The sequence below is a fragment of the Corylus avellana genome, chromosome ca1 (assembly GCF_901000735.1).
Source record: "Corylus avellana chromosome ca1, CavTom2PMs-1.0".
Taxonomy (NCBI): Eukaryota; Viridiplantae; Streptophyta; class Magnoliopsida; order Fagales; family Betulaceae; genus Corylus; species Corylus avellana.
Genome location: NC_081541.1, coordinates 3,018,082 through 3,032,689, shown reverse-complemented (window position 1 = coordinate 3,032,689; position 14,608 = coordinate 3,018,082). Strand labels below are relative to the sequence as shown.

Below are 14,608 nucleotides of genomic sequence, written 5' to 3'. Positions count from 1 at the left end.
CAGTAATCGGTCGATAACTGGTTAATCTGCCCACCTCTAATTTTGCCCCCTATGCCGCCTCTAGGACAACCATCCTAATGGTGAGTGTAGCAGTGGCGTTGTTTACAAATGAGGTTGCCTTCATATTGGCGATATCCTTGTTCTTTTTGCCCCCTATGCCTCCTCAAGGACAACCATCCTAATGGTGAGTGTAGCAGTGGCGTTGTTTACAAAGAAGGTTGCCTTCATATTGGCGATATCCTTGTCCTTTTTGTTCTTGAAGGCGTGCATGACAGAAGGATCCGTTAGATTTATTTGTTTAGTTATTGAGAGACATGAGTGAGGCGTATTACAATATTATTGGTGATGATGTGACATCTTACCTAAAATTCTAGTTCCATTTTAGGTATATTGAGATTATGATGTATTAAGTCTATAATTAGTACACATTTAATTAAAATGTGTTTCAATTCAATATTTAATCTATATTAGTCACCATTGCTCAGTTATTTACTTCCTTACTCATTTGAGGTAGGTTTGGAGTGGGGTTAGAGCTTACTAGCTTTCTATAGCTTGGACCACGCAAATTCAAAACATTTTTCTACGACTTTAATGTGGATCTACCCAACAACTCTGCCTTCTAGAGGAAAGACAGGTTTACATGTCCATCAAGCATTGATTTTTCCCCTTTTCCCACTCTCCCGCTTTGATTAAAAAAAAAAAAAAAGCATTGATTTGCTACGACCTCAACCCATTCAATCTCTCCACGGCACTTGATTTGCAGTATAATTTCATTCTCCTAACTGCCTTGGTTACGATCTTGATTTCCAACAATTATTGTCCGGATGGTTAGCAATTCAAGCAAGAAATGTGAAAAATGTATTTGGATGGATCAATTTCTTGTAGGTTTTTTTACCTTTATTGTCCAAATTGTTAGTAATTTAAACAGTAAAATTATTTTAATTTTTTTTAAAAAAAAGTTTAATTCTAATTTAAAAGATTAAATACTAAAAACCCTCTTAGAGTTTGAACTCTTTATTTTTTGCTTCTTAGGTTTTTATTTTTATTACATGAGGTACCTCGAAAATAGTACATCTTGATCGCTATGTCAGCACCGATTATTAGCCACCACGTGTCATATAACTATTTTTTTTTTAATTAAAAATATTAAAAATATTAAAAAATTATATTTTTTCAAAAAAAAAAAAAAACAATTAAAACCCATCGTCCTCATTTAGATAGAACCTACAGACCCACCACTACCACCGCCCTCTCTCCTCCGTCAATGTCGTCGGACGCCATCTTAAATATCAATCTCATCACATTTATTTGTTCGAAAGCTTTTGCTCAAGCAATTGTTAATTGAACAACTGATTACTAGTAATTCCTTTGGTATAGACCCGAACAACTGATTACTCCTCAATCTTAATACCCGCGAATTCAACAATCTGCAAAATCTAAAACCCACAAAGCATTTCCAGAAATCTTTGCCGGTGGAAACAATAGGGAGAGAGAAGTAGAAAGTGAAAGAGAGTTAGACAGTAGAGCGAAAAAGACAATAAATCTAAAAACCTAGAGTAGCAATGGAGGAACTTTAAGTGGTGTCCGGTGGCGCTTGACGGAGGAGACAGAGGTGACGGTGGCGGCCCGGCCACCCAAACAGGCCAGATGGGGGTGGCCCGGCCACCCATGGCAAAGGGGTGGCTTTTTTTTCTTTTTTAAAAAATATATATAATTTTTTAATATTTAAAAAAAAATCAAAAAAGTAATTATATGACACATGGCTAGTAATTGGTGCTGGCGTGACGATCCGTAAAATTTTGGACAGAATTTTAACAGAAGCACTATTTTTATCTTTATGAAAATAACATGTATTTCCTATGATAAAAATAAAAATTTAAAAAATGAAAAATAAAGAGTTTAAACCCTAAAAAAAAAAAAAAAAAATTAGTATTTAATTCTAATTTAAATTGTGTTGGTTATTTGGTTAGAAAGTTGCAACACCTACCCTACCAATGATTAAGAGCCTTTGTAGCTGGCAGTAGAATGGGTATGGTTGGTTGGGTTTCAAGTGAAGTGTTGCGTCAAGGCCATACTTCCTTAAAAGGTTGGCAGGTCCAGCCAATAAAGTAAGGCTTCCTTGTCATTAAGCCTTTTTTCCCCGTGGGTCTCACATTCTTTTACCATAAAGCCAGTACCGAAAGTTATATATACTTTTACTTGGTTAACAGATTCCTGGGTTATACTACTATTACTTGACGAAACAACTTTTTTTTTTAAAAAAAAAAAAAAAAAATTCCACAAAAACAATTTGGAAGAAATGATTTTCAATAGCTTGAAATATTGTCAAACGGGAAGAACTTTCTATTTACATCACCTCAAGATTGTAACAGATTGACAAAAATTTACTATAATTTCCTATACAAAGAAGAAGAGGCAAAGAAACCGCAGTTCTCATTAAAAAATAGAGTAGTGATATAGAGTACACTAGCGTGAGTCACTCACACTGATATACTTTATAATAAAAAGTAATATTAAAAAATATTGGAACAGTAATATTAAAAAAAATAATATTATAAAGTACACCAGTGTGAGCACTGTTCACTCACGTTGGTGTGCTCTATATCATTATTCTAAGAAATAACTTCCCATCCAATCACAATGGAAGGGAGAAATCTTTTGGGATCCTCAATTATAAGGAATCTGGATGCTTAGGTCAATTTATTCATACATATGGAAGTATGGAACAATTTTTTTTTTAATTTTTTTTATTTGAAAACCTAAGAAGATAACAATTTTATGGAGAAAAATCCCCCAAAAATATGTAAAACTTGGACCATGAATTCGTATGAGCCATACATAACCCAGTATGATTAGTGGATATGATCATGGCACAGATTGCAGCATCAAGTGGCAAAGGAATCGGTGTACACTCATGAAAGGGAGCCATCAAATTTATATGATCCTACAAATCAAATCGTTGTCAACGGATTTTGTGAGGCTGCAATGATCATTCCATCATGGCATAAAGACAAGTTTATCACACCAACCGGTTGCATCTCTAGGCATCCATAAACTTGTGGTACTTCATCACCGGATACTTCCGTCCACAAACAACCACCGCACACTTGCTCCTCATACCGTTATTAGAGGTCATGATTTCCCAAAATCAAACTTATTAAAAAGCATCACACACAATAAAACAAAATCAATTTTCAAGGATTTGTTGGTGAGATAACAAATGTGTTATATATAATATTACTCTTAAAATTTGGATTTTTATTTTTTATTTTTTTTTAAAAATGGGTAATTCTAAAATTGGTTTGATTTCCAGGTGGAATAATATAAATCAAAATCTATACCTCCAGAATTCATATTTGGCAACTGAAATGTCAAAATACAGATTGGTCTCATCATGGAGCATTAAAGGTTGAGCTAACTTTGAATAGACTAGTGCTATGAATATGTATAAAAGACATGGAAGACAATATGCTCAATAAAGAACTTGAAAAGTTCAGTTTACTTTTTCAAAGGCAGCAACTTCAAATATAGCATTTGCATGTCATGCTATTATCAAACTGGACTTACATTTATTTTTTTTATTTTTATCAAATGTTTCTTCCAAGAAAAAGCCCCCAACGTTTGAGAGCTAGAATTCTCTTTTGTTGAATTTATAGGAATTCTTTCACATTTATTAACCTTAGCAAAATCAGATTCCGTTATACTATGGTTATGTAGATTGCTACATTTTCCACGCGAAAAGAGTGAAAATGATAGCAATAAAAGCTAATAAGACTTTTTTTTTTTAAATGGATTGCTCCGTTGTCTTCTTTTGTCTCTTACCCTCCAAAAAGGTCTGGTTGAATTGAACAGTAATTTATCATTTTCCTTGCAATTGCTTTTGTCTACAACTTTTTTTCAATCTAGAATGTACGTAAAAATCATTTATATTATAAACGCGTCAATTTAATAACTTAAAAAAGGTTTAGAAAAACAATCCTAAAGACTATTATTTAACGTAGAAATCTACGAATTAAGTATGAAACAAAATGTTATTATTTTCAAATTTCAAACATCAAACTATAGCCAGCAACTTAATTAACTCAGTCAGCATGTCCCCTGGTTGCTTAAAAATCTAAAAGAGCCAAAATATAATACTAGGAAATATTCAACGAAGAAGAAAGCCATGTATTAGGTATTGGACAAATCGACCCCCGCCGTTTGGTCAATCCAATTGAATAATTTGCCCACATGCGCTACTTTTAGTTTTCAATAATAATCAACCCCTCCTCTCATCAGTTGGTGTGGTGTTGGTCCATAGTCATTAGTCGTATATTCACAGCAAAGCATTAAAAGACCAAAATCTCCTCCCCCTCTCTGTCTCTCTCCTCTGCCGCTTTTTGACCCATTAAACTCACCGCGGATCGAGCCGGCATCGAAAGCCTCCTACCCCCATTAAAACCATCCCCATTTCTCATGCTTCCCAATTTTCATTCTCCACCACCCACCTACCTTTTTGCCTCTCATCTCTCAATCCAAATTCATACCCAAAAGAAATCTTTCAACACACCCAGACCCAGGTACTGTGTTGCCTAGCCTTAACATGTTTTTGATTTTCTTCTTCGCTATCGTCTCTGTTCTTATAATTCTCAGGCTCTTGTCCAAGACGTCTATAATTCACATTTTCTTGATATGGTGGCGATCTTTTGGGGACCGGTTTCACGTATACCAAACCTACAAAATCCCGCAGTACAACGAGCACTACCAAGAAAACCACCTCTACCGCAAGGTTTCCAGCTATCTAAACTCGTTGGCCTCTCTGGACGACTCAGATCTCAAGAACCTCAACCTCCTCTCTGGTCCTAAGGCTAGCGAAATCTTTCTCCACTGCGACGCTAACCAAACCGTCTACGACACGTTTTTAAGCGCCAGAGTGTCGTGGACCAACGAATTAGAGAGAGATGGTAGTAGGAGTAGATCGTATGTACTAAAGATTAGGAAAAACGACAAGCGTAGAGTTCTGCGGCAGTACCTGCAGCACATTCTCTCCGTCACCGACGAGATTGAGCAGCGTAAGAAGGAGATCAGGCTGTACATGAATTTGGAGGCGGGGGATGGGCGGTGGAGGTCGATTCCGTTCAATCACCCGGCGAGCTTCGACACGGTGGTGATGGAAGCCGATTTGAAGAACAAGGTACGCTCCGATCTCGAGCAGTTCCTCAAGTCCAAGCAGTACTACCACCGGTTGGGCCGTGTTTGGAAACGGACCTATCTCCTGTACGGCCAGTCCGGTACCGGGAAAACCAGCTTCATCGCGGCGATGGCGAAGCTCTTGAACTACGACGTCTACGATATCGACATGTCCAAGGTCTTGGACGACTCCGATTTGAAGACGCTGTTGTTGCAGACCACCTCTAAGTCGTTGATCGTGATCGAGGATCTTGACCGGATTTTGGCTGATAAATCGACGGCTGTGAGCCTGTCGGGGATGTTGAATTTCATGGACGGGATCGTATCGTGCTGCGGCGAGGAGCGCGTGATGGTGTTCACGATGAACGGCAAGGATCAGGTTGATCAGGCGGTGATGAGGCCCGGAAGGATCGACGTTCACATTGAGTTCCCCGCATGTGATTTCTCTGCGTTCAAGAGCTTGGCGAGCAGTTACTTAGGGGTCAAGGAGCACAAGCTGTTCCCTCAAGTGGAGGAGATATTCCACACCGGGGCGAGTCTGAGCCACGCCGAGATCGGCGAGATCATGATCTCGAACCGGGCTTCGCCGAGTCGGGCTCTGAAATCGGTCATCTCGGCTCTGCAAACCAACGCTGATGCGAGGGCAGTGAGCAAACCCGGGCCGAGATTGAGCGGTAGCGGATCGGGTCGGACCGGAGACGAGACGACCGAACCCGCGAGCGTGTTTTGCCGAGAGAGTGTACACACGGTGAGGGAGTTTCGGAAATTGTACGGGCTTCTGAAGATGGGGAGTCGAAGGAAAGACGACTCGATGGATTTGAGTTCGGCCGAGAAGGAAGGCTCACGGCACGACGTTTAAGGCCCCACTTTCTTTTTTTTCTTTTTTTTTTTTTGTTTAAATATGTAAAATTTGAAGTCTTAGGTTTTTAATTATTGTATACAATTACTTCAACAGCATACCAAGTTATGCTTTGTGATACAATTTTGATTTTTTTTTTGAAATCCTTGTAAGTACTTCATTTAGCTGGGATCATGCTTAATGAAATGGAAGTCACTAATTTGAATTCTCCTCCCTTCTCTTGTGCGGACATGTCAAAAAAAAGCTTTGAAAGCTTATTTTTCACTCTATTTGACAGCAAAATTCTGATTAAAAAAATATTTTTACATAATTTAGCCAAAATTGCCTGATTCGAATAAGGAAGGGATCCAATCTGCTAATTTTAACCTCATCATCAAGAGCATTTTTCATTTACTCCTTCCTTTTTGGGTCCATATTAGTGACCTCAAATCCTTGTGATCATCTTCATTCTCCACTTCAATTTTATTTGACCCATAAAAAAATAAAAATAAAAGACTGCAAAGCTCTTGCTTTATTATTCCATTATAGTTTATTCCCTTATCAAAAGCATTAATGGTTCTCTAAGCAGAAGCATTAGAAATGAGTTACACTCTTTATGTTGGGTTATTAGTATAATTTCTTAAATCCTAACCATTGGTTTCCAATTAAATGTTTTTTTTTTTTTTTTCACATAAACATTCATCATTTTTACCAACCCAATTTTTCTCATTTATTATATTTTTAAAACATTTTGAAAATTTTGAATGTTGATATAGCAAAATTTCCACTTATTACTATTTAAGGTTATGTTAGAACAATTTTCAACATGGTGGTCTTCAATACGTCGTTGTGTATTCAAATCACTACAGGTGTTCCCCGAGGCGCTCAAATGAACTAATTGAGCTCTGAGAGAGAATATGAGAAGATAGTAGATTATTTAAGATGTTTTAGTACCTTGTGTAGGGGCCTATTTATAGGCTTGGAGAGTTGAAGTAAATTTGAACTAGTTCTCCTTATTTGAATTGGTTTGAGAGTCTAGAGTTGAGATAGAACTCAACAACCATCATGTAGATAATCTTGAGTAGATCTTGTATAAATAATCTTGAATTCATGGGAGCTTGAGTTATAATTGAACTTGTTTATTCTAATGTAATCCTAATTGGAATATATTATCTATTGATTAATTAAATAGCTCTTGCTATTTAATTCATATTTTTATGGGCCTATTCTTGGCCATTAGGCCCAGAATTTGATGGGCTTGTAGTATAAATTTTTTCTCAATAGATTACATTAAAGATTAACGCAAACTTAAATGAAATGTTTGTTTGGGTTGGGAGAAATAAAGAGGTTCTATTTCTTAGTTCAGATTTTGTTTTGTTGCACTTAATAATGCATATGAAGTCAGATTATTTAAAAATTTTAAATGACATGACAATAAATAGACTCTTAAATACAACAAAATAAAATTATAGTCTGTAGACCATAAAATAACAATTGAGACCACCTGCGGATCCAGACAAGGATCCTGATCCGTTTGGGTTTGGGTTTGTCAACCCAACTCCAAATTAAAGCCCTTGAACCACAGGTCGGGCCTCCATATCAAAACATAAAGTCGGGCCTAGCCCAGCCTTGTGGAATTCTCAATTTGATACTCCACATGTTATCACGTGCATCTCACGTGAGAACGACCTCGGTTGTCTAATGGTAATGGGCGTTGAGGACTAGTCATCGTAGTGTTCTTCGTCCCCATTTCCTGAACTGTCAAATTCACATCGATCAACAGCTTCGATCTTTCTCCTACTGCCCAAATTCCCAATCCCCGTATCTAGGGTTCGCTTCCGTACCTAATTTCTTGGTACCCAAACTCTTAAGGTACGTAACCGATTTCTCTAACTGTCCAACTCTGAATCTGATTTATTATTCGAATTGCAAATTGATCCTTAATTAATTTCTTTTTGGGTTTTAATTTGGTCCGAATTTGTTTCTCCCCCTCCGTATTTGCATGATTGATTGGGCATCTAGTTCCAGGTGTACTTAGAGACGAAACGAATGTGATTCAGAGCTTGTTATGTTAATGTGTTGTAGAGGGTTTGAATATGCAGGAAAATTTGGGAATTGGATATGTCAACGCATTCATAGACAAGCGCACACATACACAGATTTTATATATCTAGGATCTGGGTTTGGGTTTTTTGGGTGATTGACCACTTTTTTTTTTGGAAAGTATTTTTGGTGATTGACCACTGTATGTACTGTATAGTTAGTGGATTTTCAGCGTAATTTGAGTTTGGATTCTCTAATTTAGTTCTGATATTGTAACATTATGCTTTGTGCATAGAACATAGAGAGATGTGCACGCATTGATTGTGAGCTTATAGCATGTGTGTCGTTCGTTTTAGGGTTTCTATTTTGGCTGTAAAAGGCATCGTTTTTGAGGAACTTTAACTTGGTATTTGGTGATTGTGAAAGTTTAGCTATAGTAGTTGCTCTGCTTTTCAGCTTAAAATCAACACTGAATTTTGCAGGTGCGCAGAGTAAGGCTTTAGGATTTGGGATTTGATTGTGATAAGGATGGTAAGTTTGCATGACCAGCTTAACATATATCCAGTATTTTTTTGTTGTTTTTATTTTGTCTGATTCAATGTCGCACTGATCTCAATTTTTTTTTTGTTTTAAAAAAAAAAGTGTTTTTACAATTTCCTTTGTCTCAGAATTACTTAATTGGAGCTTTCAAGCCATCCTGCAACATTTCAATCACATTCTCCGATGGAAAAAGTCGCAAGCAGGTAGCTTATTGATTTTCATTATGTACAGTATTCCATTTTTAGTACCAACAAGTTTGACTTCATTTAAGGACGTGAAAAAAGTTGGGTAAAAAAGGGCAGTTTCTAGACGTTTCCAATAAGTCACTGTATTGAACAATTAGTTTATTCTCGGTGCTGATCTTAAGGCTTGACATGACATGGATATGAAATTAGTAATGATGATACATAGACTGTTCGCAATTCTGATTTTTTTGTGGTTTGGAGAATGTAACTATAGTATCTATGATGTAAATTTTAAAGATGTTACTTGTCCTGTCTATGGAATGATTCATGTATCAAATAAGCTTACATTTTCTGCAACTGCATGGGAGTTTTACTTAGGAAAATATTGGCCAATTACTGCTGAATTGGTGGCTATAACACCTTTTTTTTTTTGGGGGGGGGGGGGGGGGGGGGGGGGGGTTGTGGGGACACTTTAATGTCCATGTGAATACATACAACCTAATTTCTACTGAAATTGAATTTGATAAAAATTGTTTTGGTTATGGTCTTACAATGGACTTTTTTGCTGTTCTCTATGTGCTTACGTAGGTCCCTATTAAGAAGGAAAATGGTCACACAGTCATGGTCCCGCTTTTCCAAAGTCAAGAAAACATTGCTGGGAAGGTATTTGATAGATAGACTATTTATGCTACAGGAATTGCTTAAGGATTAGAGATTTTTAAAAGCATTACTTAAAAAAATATTTTCTATGTAAATTTCTGGTCAATACAGTTATAGCTGATCTTATGTGTTTATTTTCAGATTTCGATAGAACCAATTCAAGGAAAGAAGGTTGATCACAATGGAGTGAAAGTTGAGCTCCTTGGTCAGATAGGTGTGTTTTTGCTGCAAAGTTTCGATGTGTTACATCATCAATGATTTGTGAAAGGATAAGTTCTGTGAGAGAAACATAGGATAACATTTTCCTTTTAAACCCCTGGCATTTATGGAATTCTTGGTTTTAAGAAATATTTGAAAATTTAAGAGTACAACAGCCAAAGGATTTTTTATTAGCAAGTGCACTATTGTAATCTTTAAATACCACACTTTTGTTTAAAAAATAATGCTATAAATTACATTTTATCGTACAACTATTCCACAATGCTAACGTGGATTCCAAGCAACCCTTGGATTTTTTTTATAAAATTTATTTCTTTATTTTTCTTTATAACAATGATTAATCCAATGGTTGGTTGGGATTACCACGTTAACATTGTGGGATAAAAATGTAGTTTCTAGCATTACTCTTGTTTTTTTGAGAATTTGGACTAGACCTGTTACGATCAAGATATTCACTCAACCACTAAGATTTGAACAAGTATGATATGTCGTATTTCTCTAGTTGAGATGTGTGCAGTGTCTCAATAAAACATGACTACTAGTTATCAAAAAAAAAGATGTTTGCAGTGTCTGTTTATGCAGCGGACCTGCACAACAGAATAATAGCATATATATCATCTTATGTAGTTGCTTTTGACATTTTGTCTTCTAGGTCGTTGTGCTTATGTATTCCTTGGTACTATTCTGTGGGATTGATTGGAGATGGTCCTAACCTCTGAGTACTTGAAAATAATGTGTGGGGAAAAACAAAGAATTGTAAATACTCTGATTGTGCTTCTATTGCTTCTATGGTTAGCTTCTTACAAGGAATTCCTCTCTATGATAGCAATCGTCCATGCTTGGTTCACTTCAAAAGATTCTGGTCACGGGCAGTGAAGGGACCACCTACTCCACTAGCTTATTCATATTTTAGTCTTATTGTTCTTCTGTTTCCCTTTGTGTATATATATCTTGCTCCGTAGTTGCTGTTAGATAGAACTTTATAGGACTAGTTTTTTTTCTTACTTTTATATAATCTCCAATAAAATTTCACTTGCTTGCAGAGATGTACTTTGATAGAGGCAACTTCTATGACTTTACTTCCCTTGGTGAGTATACTTCAGTTTCATTGTCCTTAATTTTGATTATAAGGTGTCATTGATTTTGTTTCTAATTAATTCCCCCCCCAAATTACACACACAAAAGACTTTCTTTTCTTGCAATCTGTTTTGTGCCTTCAATTGTCATTCTAAGATTTAAGAATGGGCAGACATATCAATTTGAATTGGTTTTTATTTTTACTGCCCTTGTTTCTAGTTCGCGAGCTGGATGTTCCTGGAGATATATATGAGAAGAAATCATATCCATTTGAATTCTCTACAGTTGAAATGCCATACGAGACATACAATGGGGCGAATGTGAGGCTTAGGTAAGCTATTTATCTTATTGTAGGCTTTCATTGCTGGCCAGTGTATTCATACTTTCTCGTAGTATCTCTTTTGTGGTTGTGGTGTTTACGATTGACCACTTGTTGCTATAAAAATGATCCGAGTACTTGGAGATGTTGAGTAAGATATTAATTGCTCATGCATCATCTATATTTTGGTCCTAAATGTAGTTGCCTGCTTTATGACTGCATTTTAAACCGTGAATAATGTTAGGTTAGGAACAGACCCTTCCCCCACCCCTTAAGAGATAATCAAATGCAGCAGCATCCCTTTAATTGTGTTTTTAACTGTTTATTAAAAGACATGAATGATACTTTTTAGTATAGGTTTCATGTGATTGAACATTTTAAAGCCTGTTTTTTGTTCATGTTCCTGCACTTGAAGTCTAATATATCTTAGCACATCCATATGATGCAGAATTCAGCTGATTCTTTACTATTTCAGCACTCCTTCCAGCCTTTTTGTGTATCAGTCTTTGCTTCTGGAATTTCCTGAAGTTTTAACATATTAGTGTGTTTAAATGTTTGCTGCATAAGGAGAGAATACCTATGTAAACCCTTATTAGGTAATTAGCAATGTTAATAATTAATTGCCAATTGCAGGGTTGCTATTTAGTTTTAATGTCTAATGGTAATCATGATGTTAACATTGATAACTTTGTGATACTTTTTCGGGGATCACTGCCTGCTCTTGATATCTATGGTGTCTTTATTGTTTCATTTTAAAGGTTATGATTAAGTGCACGCTGGTTTGTTAAATCGACTAAAGTATATTGCTTTGTAATTATAATGGCAATAGTCGAATGGGAGTATGATGTTAGCATCGACAACTTATGATATTCTGGAATCTCCTCTTTCCAGGTATGTCCTGAAAGTCACAATCAGCCGTGGTTATGCTGGTAGCATAGTGGAATACCAAGATTTTGTGGTACTCTCTCTCTCCTTTTCTTTGTATATCAGTAATTGGTGATTAGCAAAAAGTGCTATTATATAGCTTCTTAGTTTTTTTATCTAATTTTAATTTCGGGAGTGATGTTCTTGAAAGAGGAACCTCTTATATTTCTCTCTTTTTATTGAAAAATGTATGTAATAATTTCCCAGCTGATTGTGATAACGTAATTTAGAAAGTAATATTCCACCTGTCTTTTCTTGGTCATGCACCAGTTGCTTTCAACTTCACTTTTGTACATTGTTTCCTATTCACTTCTTATATTTTCCAGTGTACTGTTTATGTTTAGTTTTACATTTGCGGATACACAAGTTATACCTATGTATTTTTTCCAGTTTGTTTCCTTTAGAATTTTTCACTAATGACACAAAATTACTTTATCCAGGGCAAATTATATTCACTACTGTAGCATTCCATTTTCTTGTTTATATTGATGCCTTTTCTATGCATCAGGTTCGCAACTATTCCCCACTACCGTCAATTAACAATAGCATTAAGGTGAGTGCAGTAATATATGATATGTTGGGGAACCTTTTGTGTCTTTACTGCTGTCTCAACTTGCCTTTGTAAGGACCTTGAATAATGCTTTTTGGTTTATCATATTGAAAAAAAATTTATTAAAAAATGGGGTCATTAAAATACTTATTGATAGAGTGAAGACTCTTGCTTCCAATTACCCATTTGTTTGGATATCATTTTGGGGTTATGTTCATTTGTCTACTTCACTGTGTTTAACTGTTGGGGAACCTTTTGTGTCTTTACTGCTGTCTCAACTTGCCTTTGTAAGGACCTTGAATAATGCTTTTTGGTTTATCATATTGAAAAAAATTTATTAAAAAATGGGGTCATTAAAATACTTATTGATAGAGTGAAGACTCTTGCTTCCAATTACCCATTTGTTTGGATATCATTTTGGGGTTATGTTCATTTGTCTACGTCACTGTGTTTAACTGATGTAACTGGGGATTCTCATAATTTTCATGGTCTACGCAGATGGAAGTTGGAATTGAAGATTGCCTACACATCGAGTTTGAGTATAACAAAAGCAAGTATGTCGAACATGTACTATAGTTGGGATTTTTCAGTTGAAATTTAAGATTGCCTGACCGACTGTATTTAGATCTGGGTAAACCTGGGTGTATAGGGTGGGTCGGTTGTACATTGTTGCCAGTTCAGTCAATAAATAATAGCCTTTTGGTCTAACTATTCAGGAGTACAGAGGAAACTTAATTGTTTTGTGTAGCATAAGTTGGAAGGGAGCATGTTTGTCATTGCTTATTGGTGTTGAAAAATGTACAGGTATCATCTGAAAGATGTTATTATCGGCAAGATATACTTTCTTCTTGTAAGAATCAAGTTAAAGAATATGGATCTGGAGATCAGGCGACGAGAATCAACAGGATCAGGGGCCAATACCCATGTTGAGACAGAGACGCTTGCTAAATTTGAGTTGATGGATGGTGCTCCAGTTAGAGGTATGCTCAAAATTCTTCTTCTGTTTCTCGTTATATCCCAGCCAATATAATACCAACAAAGAGACGGGAGATAGAAGTGAACAACTATGTTATATTTACAATAAACAGACACTTGTTTTTTATGACAAACATAAAATTTGACTGAATCTGTTTAGTTTATTGAGATTATCAGGTCAAAGGTAACAAAAGTTCTAAACAATTAATTAGTTTATGCTTTTACAAATGACAGTCATGTTATTTGATTGCCCATCACTGTGGTGGCTTATCATCTTGTCCTTATTTTACAGGCGAATCAATTCCAATCAGACTCTTCCTTAGCCCTTATGAACTGACACCTACATATCGAAACATCAATAACAAATTCAGTGTGAAGTATTATTTGAATCTTGTTCTAGTCGATGAAGAGGACCGACGGTACTTTAAGCAGCAGGAAATCACCATATACAGGCTTCAGGAGGAAACTTCCTGATTACTTATCTTACATGGTATCAGATTTGGATCCCAGTTGAAGGGGAAAAAGACGATCAATTGCCTCACGAAGCCTTGTAAAGCTTTCTTAGTTTTCATTTTGATAGTCAGAGAAACTTGTTTCTATAAAGGGCTAGGATGGCTTGGCACTCCTGCTGAGTGGGAGCTTTCATACGACGTTGTTGCAAATTATGTACATGGACCATGCTGGGGCGGTGAAGATATGTGGTCACTGTTATGACACTGTAATCTGAAATCAGCCATTGTGGCTTACTATTGCAGCAAAGTTCTCTGTTTTGTTTGAACTATTTAGCATCTTCTGTTTTTATCTTTTGTATTTTTGTAAGTGACTGGTTTTTCCATCGGGATGCAATTATTACTGTTTTTACTTGTGATTGCCCCCTCTTTTTTTTTTCTTTTTTTTTTCTTCTAAGCAAGCAAGGAAAAGGGATTACACGATTAAAACAAACACAAAAAGGGAGGACACCCCAACAACAGAGCCCAAATGGTAAATGCAGTACAAATATAGTATTTCTTTCTGCTTACTTAAGTTGTTTGGGATGTGGTGGAAGACCCATTTGTTAATATTCAAAAGGATGTAGGAAATCAACTGCCCTTTATTATTGATTTTCTTGG

The 14,608-nt window shown here is 36.1% G+C and overlaps 2 protein-coding genes across 3 annotated transcripts; both read left to right on the top strand.

The window, feature by feature from the left end:
* The first annotated feature begins 4,070 nt into the window (after positions 1-4,070).
* Positions 4,071-6,230, top strand: LOC132167956 (AAA-ATPase At2g46620-like). The gene has a single exon (XM_059579010.1). It carries the CDS (start codon positions 4,583-4,585, stop codon positions 6,026-6,028), a length of 1,446 nt encoding a protein of 481 aa, XP_059434993.1. The 5' UTR covers positions 4,071-4,582; the 3' UTR covers positions 6,029-6,230.
* Positions 6,231-7,692: 1,462 nt separating this feature from the next.
* Positions 7,693-14,362, top strand: LOC132167954 (vacuolar protein sorting-associated protein 26A). Of its 2 annotated transcripts, none has more exons than XM_059579006.1 (12): positions 7,693-7,879; positions 8,533-8,581; positions 8,719-8,793; positions 9,364-9,438; positions 9,577-9,649; positions 10,698-10,742; positions 10,951-11,062; positions 11,942-12,008; positions 12,483-12,527; positions 13,023-13,078; positions 13,329-13,504; positions 13,792-14,362. In XM_059579006.1, exons 2-12 carry the CDS (start codon positions 8,579-8,581, stop codon positions 13,971-13,973), a joined length of 909 nt encoding a protein of 302 aa, XP_059434989.1. In that variant the 5' UTR covers positions 7,693-7,879; positions 8,533-8,578; the 3' UTR covers positions 13,974-14,362. The 2 variants fall into 2 exon arrangements, with proteins under 2 accessions (XP_059434989.1, XP_059434990.1); XM_059579007.1 differs by having other exon boundaries at positions 8,693-8,793.
* The last annotated feature ends 246 nt before the right edge of the window (positions 14,363-14,608 follow it).

Coding starts and splice junctions, on each gene's coding strand:
- LOC132167956 (XM_059579010.1), top strand. CDS start 4,583: ATGTTTTTGATTTTCTTCTTCGCTATCGTCTCTGTTCTTATAATTCTC.
- LOC132167954 (XM_059579006.1), top strand. Junction 9,439..9,576: donor AAGAAAACATTGCTGGGAAG/GTATTTGATAGA, acceptor GTTTATTTTCAG/ATTTCGATAGAACCAATTCA. Junction 12,009..12,482: donor TGGAATACCAAGATTTTGTG/GTACTCTCTCTC, acceptor TCTATGCATCAG/GTTCGCAACTATTCCCCACT.